Source organism: Grus americana, chromosome 1, assembly GCF_028858705.1.
Source record: "Grus americana isolate bGruAme1 chromosome 1, bGruAme1.mat, whole genome shotgun sequence".
Taxonomy (NCBI): Eukaryota; Metazoa; Chordata; class Aves; order Gruiformes; family Gruidae; genus Grus; species Grus americana.
The window spans coordinates 39,380,899-39,391,141 of record NC_072852.1 but is presented as its reverse complement, the minus strand read 5'-3'; the positions used below and the strand labels follow the sequence as shown (position 1 = coordinate 39,391,141).

Genomic DNA, 10,243 nt, shown 5'->3' with positions numbered 1-10,243 from the left:
AATCGTGTGGCTTGTGTGTGGATAATGGGTATAACTAATGTGCCTGAAATAGCAGCTGGCTTTCCGATAATGGGCTTCCCAAAGTGTGCTGAGTGTCATTAATAGTATTCATAGCTGCAGGTCGCTTGCCAGAAAAAGTAAGCAAATACATTTATCAGAATTCAACGCAGACAAGCATCAAAATGAAATATGCAGGAAAGGCACATCAAGAAAGTATATCCACCTTGAGAATTTCAGGGGCCAAATTTATTTTACATGGGCTTTTCTCCAGTACTATGTCTTCTGGAGAAACCAGAGCAAACTCTGACAGGCTGCTGAACAAGGAGCACAGGAGACCTGAAAGCACAACCAGCACCCTCTAAACCCCAATGCCCCCACCCAGGCAGCGCACCAAGAACAGGCAGAACAAGCACCCCAGGAAAAATCAGCTTTGTGAAGTTTACCACTCAGGTTACCGGTAATTCTTACCTTTTTAAGGAAAGATTGTCACTTAATGTCTGGTCTCTCTCATTTTCCTTGCCTCTCCACAGAATCTACCTTGGATCATGGAAAACCAAGGGAGAGAAAGGAAATACGTGACTTGTCCCCCAAACTGAAGCAAAATCCCATTTCACCACATGCAGTATCCTTGACAATAACAATCTCATTGTTCACAATGAAATTAGAAATCATTCCCTGTAATGCCTGCATCAGTAAATACGATGAATGGCAGTTATCAGAGTCTGGATTTGGTTCCTCCAGGTCCAGGTCTTCTTCAGTATTTTCCCTAAGCCATCCTTATCCCAGGATGCTTCACAGCCCCTTCTTTTCTGCTGGCTGATCCTGAGCTTTTAACTCCCTGGGTTGTTCGCAAAACTGCATTCCTCGTCTGCTGTATGCTTTCTCTCCTCCCTGTAAAACTCAGCTTGACTGTGCTGAGAACCATGCCTTAAAATGAAAGCCTTTGCTATGCCGACTATAGAAATTAAGTAGAATTCTGGTACCTTCCTCCAGGCAGGCAGCAGAGCGCACAGTGATGGGTATCACGCAGTTTGGTGCACCTGAGCTGGACTGTACAAGAGGGTTGTGATCAGCAGCACCAAGTCCAGCTGGAGGCCAGTCACTACTAGCATACCTCAGGGTTTGATACTGGGACCAATACTGTTTAATGTCTTTAATGACCTGGATGATGGGACAGAGTGCACCCTCAGCACATTTGCTGATGACACAAAAGTGGGAGGAGTGGCGGATACACCAGATGGTTGTGCTCCATTCAGAGGGACCTCAACAGGCTGGAGAAAGAGGCAAACAGGAACGTCCTGAAGTTCAGCAAAGGGAAATGTGAAGTCCTGCACATGGGGAGGAGTATTCCCACGTACCAGTATATGCTGGGGGCTGACCAGCTGGAAAGCAGCTTGGCAGCAAAGGACATGGTAGTCCTTGTGAACACCAAGTTGACCGTGAGCCAGCAGTGTGCCCTTGTGGCAAAGGCGGCCAACAGCCTGGGCTGTGTCAGGCAGAGCACTGCCAGCAGGTTGAAGAAGGCGATCCTTCTCCTCTGCTCAGCCCTGGTGAGACACACCCGGAGTGCTGGGTCCAGTCCTGGGCTCTCCAGTGCAGGGGACCTACTGGAGCAGGTCCAACAAAAGGCCACAAAGGTGATTATGGACTTGGAGCACCTGACATATGGAGGGTGAGGGTGAGAGAGCTGGAGCTGTTCAGCCTGGAGAAGTCTCAGGGGGTAATCTCATCCCTGTGTATAAATACCTGACTGGCAGGAGTAAAGAGGACAGAACCAAACTCTTCTAACTGGCATCCAGTCAAAGGCCAAGAGACAATGGGCACAAACTGAAATACAGAAAGTTCAGTTTAAGCATAAGAATCATCTTTTTTACTGTGACAGTGGCGGAACACTGGCACAGGTTGCCTGGATGGAGTCTCCATCCTTGAAGATACTCAAAGGCTGACTAGGCATGGTCCCGAGCAACCTGCTCTGGTTGATCCTGCTTTGAGTGAGGGGGTTGGACTAGGTCATCTCCAGAGGTACCTTCCAACCTCACCTATTGTGTGATTGATTGTTTTTCCTGGAACTGAACATATGGAAAAGGTTAAATGCAAAGCAGGTTGGCGAGGCCAGGGCTTACAACACGACATACACTACATCCTCATTGCCAGAGGTGGGAATGCTTCAGATGTCCGTATGTGAGGTCATTCACAGATTTTTAGTATTGTCAGTAATTTTGGCACATTGGCATGTAGATATATTGGTTAAGGGCTTAAGTTACATCAGAAATCATTAGGTACTTTCAGATACTTTTGAATGTTTTTCCTTATATCCATTTTAGCTGCTTACTTCTAAAGACACCTTTTGCAAAGATGAAAGTTTTAAGTAATTCCAATTTTTTAAGTTTCTTTCTAGTTAATGCTCTAATTTTATTTATACTTCAACATCAGCACAACAAGGCAGCAATAAGTCAGACTATTTAATATTTGCATAATTTGTTTTTTTTAATTACAGTGGTAATTGTGTAGCCCTTTGCAACTGATTTACAAAACTCATTTTTGTGCATAATTGGAGTATTGTATTTTAGCAGCATATGAAAAACAAAATTTTGAACTTGGGTACCTATATCATTCCAGAGCTTAAAGCCTCAGCATACCAGGAAACCGTGTCTCTTTGTTTTGGGGGTAGGTTAGAGAAACAGGAAAAGGCAAGTTAAGTAGCCCCACATCCGGTGGGGTTTATATGTCTGTTTGGCACAAGGATGCTGGCGTGACCAAGATTCTACAGATTATCTTCTGCCAACTGTAAAATTGTTTGCTGTAGTTCAAGGATCTGAGATAGAACCTGAAAAATGTTGTCTTCTAAGGCAAATGGAGAAAATCTTTCTGCCTCCTCAAAACATTAGACGGCTAAATCCAGGGGCACACAGACACATAATGTGGGTGACAGGTAGAATGCAGGTTCCTAAACCCGCAAACAGAACCCATAAAACTCCCACCTTCCCTTTTGGTTATTTGGAAGGTTGTATCTACCAAAGTGCTTATCTATAATGACTTACATACCTAAATTTCTGATACTGAGCATACACGGAATTGCTGCCAACTTGCCCAAGCTAATTGTGTTTTATCTGATTCCTAAACCTGTTTGGGACTGACAGACCAGGTAACCTGAGTCTTAACTTCCTGAAGCGCCCATTTCCACGGGCATGCTCAGACGTCCTCCTCTCCTCCTGAAGTCCACCACTGTGACAACGTGAGAGATTCATGGGGCCACAAACAGAGCCAGCAAAAGGGACTGTGTCTTCTGCGCTGTCCTAAGCAGGATACTCCCCAGTGAGGCTGACAACAAATGGCTACCGCTCTACGGCTGGATGTCCTACTATTTTTTGTTAACATTTGTTAATAAAAGTGCTAAAATGCATCTTAAAAAAATCAATTGTTGGTGTACTCTTTGTGTCTCATCTATGAACTTTTTGATCTGATGTTTAGCAATGTGACAAACAGCTTTCAAGATAAGGCACCTTTTTAATAAAAGGAAAATAAAGAAAGAGAAAATAAAAGAGCGGTGTGCAGGGCAGATAATGCTGCATAGAGTGCATTTCTGGTCTGCCCAGTGCTCAGTTCTTGCAAGATTGGTATCACTTTTTTAATGAAATTACATCACATTTTAATGTGACTCGTACGCATTTATGTAACCCTTAGTGGGAATACCTCAGTCTCGGGCACGCATTGGTGGTTGGTCCATCCAAAATGATCAGAACTTACCCTTCCTTCCTCCCAGACAGCACAGGCAAATACTGCAGAGCCACCATCTGCCATCTATTCAGAATGACATGGAGGTTTCCAGGGCTTGAATGACCAGAAACCTGTAGAAGTTGTAACATCTGTTATTTTAATAGGTCATTTTGGATTCTTATTTGCAGGAGATAACTCTCCTTGCCACTTTCTAAAGCTCTTTTTAATCACAAACATGTATGTGAGTGTGGATAGTGTCAGTCTCTGAGAAAAAAACCCAGAGTTTAAAGACCTTTAAGCTGAGGCATCTCTTGTAACTTAGATGTAATTGTTGGCGCAAATCCGCAGTTACCGAAAAACATTCCAGTCCTCCAGAACCGAACCCTGAGCTCCACCATCTGCATATTTCTCCTACCTAGCTTTAGGGAATACATAAGAAGAGGAAATAAAAAAAATTAATCTCTTCTTTAGAGCAGTCACAGAAGAAAACCTTTTCTTGGGAATATTACACTTCTTTTGTTTTTGATTAATGCTAGGGTGTTGTTATACATGCTTCAGATGACCTCCATGCTGTAAGAAGAAAGGGTGCCTTCCTTGACAATCAAGATTGAATTCATTTGAAATCCTCTGGGGGTGGGGGAAACTGTAGACAGAAAAAAATCTGGCAGGAAGTTTATATGCTCCCGGTGTGATATATTCACCATAAAATGCACATCTAAATCAGGTGACCGCTTTCTTCCATTACTAGCATTGGGATACGCAGAAGCAGTTGCTCAGTGTAAAACAGCTCATGTGAGTAAGAGAATGCAATTAAATTAACTTGAGCCAGGCACCCATGCAAGCTTTTCCTGTAGCACAGAAATGCGGAATTACAGAGTGTCATTGCCTAAAAGGTTTTATTTGTAAAGTCTTGCATAAGACAGAGAGAAGCATACATACTCCACTCGATGCAAATATTGTCAGCTATTTAATACGTAGCATACTTATTCCCGAGAAGCCAGTGATATTTAGAAAAAACAGGACTTATCCCTAATTTTGAAACACATTTCTGGAGCAAATCCAAACCAGCAGCTGGGATTTTATGAGTCCTGCAGGACCCTGAAAAATCCCATGTTCAGTCCTAAGGAATTTTTACTCACATTCACGGTGATGGCACTACAAAAAAAAAAAAAAAAAAAAAAAGCTAGAAAATGGCTTATTGTGGACTGCAGAGCAGGGCAATCTACTACTTTATTCCTCTGACCTGCAATTTTGCAGAACTCCAGTGCTGGCAAAAAATTGTCTGGAGGATCAGAACTACAATGTTAAGGCTCAATGTTTGTATTTTTTTCATTCATAATGGAAAAGCTAGGAGTAAAAGCTGGACATCAGAGGTAGTAGATAAGATTTAGGACATGGATGACACACGATTATCTGAAGTTTTATTTCATTCCATAGCACTTTAAAGCCCAAGTTTCTTTTAAGAAATGGCAAAAGGTTAGGAGAGTAAGTACCAAAGTAATTTTTTAAAAGTAGGTATATGGCTTCTAAACCACTTCATTGCCTTGAAACCTATTTCCTGGCTGTGTATTCTCCACAAACTCTTGGGACAATTTTCAGCAGCTGCTCCTGGTGTGGGTGCCTGCTGGGCTGAGCAGCCGCAGAGTCTCGTCCCTCTGGGTTTCCTCTGAACCTGCCTCGAGCGGTGCAGTTGCTCTGCCTGCACGCCCCAAAGGCATCTTCTGGAAGCTTTGCCCTGCGAGCGAAGGATCTGGCTGGCGATTTTTATTTTATAATGCTTAGACATTCACATGCACACTCACATTTTTCTTTAGAAATACCAGTAACACACCCCCCGACGCTATTTAAGTAAAGGGACTATGAGAGGAAGGAGAATATTAGCATAAACATGTCTCTTCTTGAAGAAAGGACAGAAGACTGTCATTCAACAATGCAGGAAATAAAAATTTCATCCTCCCAATAATGAAACAAAAATATCAGTGGTCACACAATTCAAACTTGAACCCAGTCTGACACTTCTAAACTAGTAAAATTTCTTTTGTTAATATCGTGCCGTTGGTTTTTGTTCTAGATCAGGCATCACTTGTTGTCTCACAGGCAGCAAAAGAGTTGCCAGCAAAAGCAACTCCTTATTGTATACTCTTAATTCAGCAGAAAATCAGGATGTGCCTACCCCTGGTCTGGATCACGCCGGTACTGCTCAGTGATCCCGCCACGTGTGACTGCAGCGCTGCCGATGGTGGGACCACGGCCCAAGCGCAAGGAAGGAAAAGCGAGTCACTGCAGCTCTCATGAACGGGATTTTAATCAAGGGGGTTTTCATAAGTATCAAGACACACATTCTGCTTGATGCGCTGGCACAAAGTCAATGCAGAAAAACGCTGTGTCAGGAAGCTGTCATTCTGTTTTCAGCTGAAATTAAATCCAGGAAACCCTTCACGTCTTCATCTGAATGAAGGGTTCACGTGTAGTTGTTTGACCACGTAAAAGTACATGATTTCTATAAATATGAGGAAATGACAGACAATACAAAAATAATCACAACGTAACTGTTAGGCACGATGAAGCTCATATGAAGTCCACCCCCAGAAGTGCCTTGGGAAAAAAAAAAAAAAGCTTCACTTATTTTACTATCATTATTTGAAAATAACATTCAAACCTGACACTTTGAGGTTTTAGAGTGGTTTTCTGTAAAAAATAAAAGGAATATTTAATCGCTGCAGCAGTAGCCTCCTGTTAGGACATGGCTGTGTCAGAAACAATTTTGGTGGTGAGATTCAAGGTCTTTTGGTCAAAAGGTTGTAAGAAATTGGCTGTAGCAATGACAGAAATCCGACCTGTCACAAGCGGGTCCTGGACTCTTTATGGTGCAAATTCTGGTTTATTTGATCAAGAGGCTGTCAGTGCCGTTCCTGGGGAGCTTGCCTGTATTTTAACTCTTTCTTTCCCAGCCTTCCTACATCTGGGCACAGGCGAACTCGCCCACCTGCAGGAGTAAAGGGAAGGGGACGAGCCCATTTTAACGCTGCATTCGTGAAGCAGGAGCCGCTGCCCGAGGCGAAGGGCCGGGCCGGGATGGTCGCACACGGCAGCAGTCGCCGTCCCCCGCATTTCGGGCGCCCGGAGGGGCCAAAACTCGGATCCTTCCAACAAGTGAGGACACGGCGACCCCGGGGCGCGCATTTCACGCCCCCCCCCCGCCGTCTCCGCAGCCGTTACCACGCGTGTCACAGCCGCACCCGCAGCCCCCCGCCCCCTCTCCGCCCGCGGCGTGGACACGGCGGGGTGCGGAGCGGTTCCCCGCGGCCTGCGCCCGGTGCGGCGGCACCGCGCCCCGGCCCGCACCTGGCGGCCGAGCGGCGGCCCCCGTCCCGCCCCGCCCCACCTGGCCCCGCCGTGCCTGAGCGGGGCCGGGCTGGGGCCGCCCGCGGGCCTTCCATTGTGCGGTCGGCGGCTCGGGCGGTCCCACCTGCCGGCGGCGGCGAGGGCCGGGCGCCCCCTCTGCGCCTCCCCCCCCCCCCCCCCGCCTGTCCCCGGCTGAACCGGGGCGAGCCCGCCCCGCGCCCTCCCTCCCGTCCCCCGAGCTGGCGGAGCTCCGCCGCCTCCCCTCCCCCCGTCCTCTCTCCTTCCCTCCCTCTCTCCCTCCCTCCCACCGCGCGGCCGCCGCCCCTCCGCCGCTGCCCGCCGGAGCCGCCGACTTCCCCCCGAGCGCGGGTCGCCGCCGCCTCGCCCTGCCATGAGCCGTCCCCCCCCGCCGCCGCAGCAGCAGCAGCAGCGCTGAGCGGGGAGTGCGGAGCCATGCCGGGCTGGAAGAAGAACATCCCCATCTGCCTGCAAGCCGAGCCGGAGCGAGGTGAGCGTGGAGCACCGGGGGCGGCTGCCACCGGGAGGGAAGGGAGGAAGGAGAGAGGGCGGGGGGCTGCCGCGCCGCTAGTCCCCCGGTTTCTCCTCGCCTCAAACCATCCTGGGGTCACGGCGGCAGTCGCCCCGCGGGGGTTCGGGCGGGCGGCCCCGCGCCTTCCATCTTGCTCCGCCGCCGCGGCAGGAGCGAGGGGCGTGCGGGGCGGCGGCGGCAGGAGGCCGGCACCCGGGGGCCGGGCCGGGGGCACACATCGGGCCGGGCCCCGCCGCCTCCGCACCGGCGGCAACTAACTTTTGTCCGCGGTGCCGCCGCCCGCGCTCCCCCCCGGCCGGGCTCCTAAAGCCAGGGGGGCGTGAGCCAGGCGCGGGGGGAGAGAGCTCCGAAGTGACTTCGCGAAACTTCCCTGCGTGGGGCTCTGTCCCGGCGCCGTTGCTCGTGGCGGCGGGGGTCGTGGCTGGACCCGTCCTGTCCCGCCCCGGCGGGCGCCGGCACGGCGGAGCCACGGGCGGCCGCTGCGAACCGGCAGCGATCGCGCCTTGGCGCCGAGCAGCGCCCGGAGAGGCTGCCCCGCCGGTCCCGCCATCGGCCGAGGGGTGGCCTCGGGTCCCTCAGCCCCGGCGTAGGGATCGGTACCGGCGGCAGGCGGATAGTTTCTCATCCCTTTCCGAAGTAAACAGTCTATTTATTCTAATAAAAAGGTAACTTTGCCATTTTCTCAAAGAGGATTGCCGTCATGAGAGGTTGTCATGTCACTGCCCTAGCCTCAGTCCGTGAGTCACAGGGGGAAAAAAAAAAAAGGCTAGTGCACCATTTACACTGAGGAACTTTCAGGTATGCCCGCCGTCTTCTATCTTTGATTTGCAGCTTGTTAATACCGTGGTAGCGTGTGGAGTCCTGAGGTAGGACGCTTGGGTTTGGTTGCCGTCGGAGAGATAGCTGTACTGCTAGGGACAAAAATTCAGGGAGCAGTAAAATAGAGGAGGTTTTGTTTGGTCTGTGGAAGAAGTATTGTACCCTTGCGTTGGAGTTGGAGGTCTGTTGCAGAACTGCTGCTGTGCTTCTGACTAGTAAATCCTATCCCTAATGGGAAGTTCCTTGCAAACATATGACATCATAAAGATAGTAGCTGAAATGGGAGCAGGTATTTCAACTGTGAAAAGGTAGATTTTTAGTCTTTCTTCTTAGTAAATACCATCATTACTAAAATCTGTGCTCATATTTCTTTATGTCAGGAATCTGTGTAGCTGAGGAATCGCAGAAATAGGATGGGTGACAGTTGTCAAAATGTATCAGATGCTTTTACAGATGAGGAAACTTTAGAAAGGCTACGTCAGAAACAGGAAAGATTTTTTCATTTCATTCTGCATAAAGGTTGTGTCATGAGCTGTAGCATGCGGGCTTGTCTTTATTTGAAGTAAGCAATGGTAATGATTTTGCTCTGATGGGTATAATGCCGTTTAGAATACTGATTTGTTAACAGTTCTTGTTTGTTCCTATTTTCTGTTTAATCTCATTCATCTTCATTATGAAGCTGAATAGATTTATATGTTAATAGTCTTATCACTGATGCTTTTCTTTATTGTATTTCCACTGTGTAAATAAAAAAAGAAGCTTTTCTGTGCCTAAAGTAAATGATTACCTTCTAAAGTATGTTGTGTTGTATATTGCTCAAGTTTAGCTTTAGCAGGATTCCAGTTACTGGAACTTTTCTGCTTTAGACTTGGAAAACTATTAAATGGTCAAAATAGTTAATCAGTGTTGAATTTAATAGTCCTTGAGTATGAAGAATAGATGAAATAAAACTTTCAAACTAGCCGGAAAAATGGCCAGTGCCATAATGAAATGAAGGCACATCTTTAGCTAATGTAGGAGTTTAGTATGGCATTGAGTTAAAAGGCAATTACAGATACAGTTAAATTCTGGTTCAAAGCCAGTTGTGCTAACATCCCCCTCTGCTGTTTCTAGAAAATATTTCTATTCAGTTACTCTGCAGAACATTTTATGTACATTGTGCTATCAGAAGACTTTGGCAAATGTAAATGCTGTTATTTTAAACTAATATTGTAGCTGGTAATTTTCTATGATTCAGATATGGAGTAATATTGGATGTGAAATATTTAGTAACATAAATTGTATTTATGTCACACGTACAAGCACACTCATATATAGGATATAAAATACCCATTTGTTCATCCATCCCAAATGCATGTGTATGTTGGATAATAATACTTACATAGAATATAAGAATAAGAAACATTTAAGTGTGTGTATTTTCCTGGATTTTATGTATGTGTAATCTGATTGCTTCAACTGGTGTTTTCCTCTAGTGAGAGGAGCTAGTCTTTATTCAACCCCACGAACACCAGCAGGACTGACTAGTAGTGGTTTTGCTGTATAACAATACAAAACAGCTTAGTTAATTTGGTGTTGAAGTTTCTTGGTGGTGGATACTCCCAAAGCAGACTATAAACATCAAAGGAAAGAAAAAACAAACAGAAAAAAACCCCCAACTAACCCAAAAAATCAACCACAAACCAAACCCCAGAAAACGAGTAGCTAAATAATCCCAGTTCGTCCGTGGCTTCCCGCTGGCTTTCCCCATCATTCTCAGTTTAGTGTATCTGCAGTCTGTACATCCTTCTCTGTCATAATAAACAGTTAGTG

At 46.9% G+C, this 10,243-nt stretch overlaps 1 protein-coding gene across 2 annotated transcripts in view; it reads left to right on the top strand.

Moving 5' to 3' along the window:
* Nucleotides 1-7,396: 7,396 nt before the first annotated feature.
* GRIP1 (glutamate receptor interacting protein 1) overlaps nucleotides 7,397-10,243 on the top strand; it is a 328,500-nt gene continuing 325,653 nt past the window's right edge. For both annotated transcript variants that reach the window (XM_054816101.1, XM_054816071.1), the window contains exon 1: nucleotides 7,397-7,570. In XM_054816101.1, coding sequence (XP_054672076.1) covers nucleotides 7,516-7,570 — 55 coding nt within the window. In that variant the 5' untranslated portion in view covers nucleotides 7,397-7,515. The remainder of the gene's footprint in view (nucleotides 7,571-10,243) is intronic.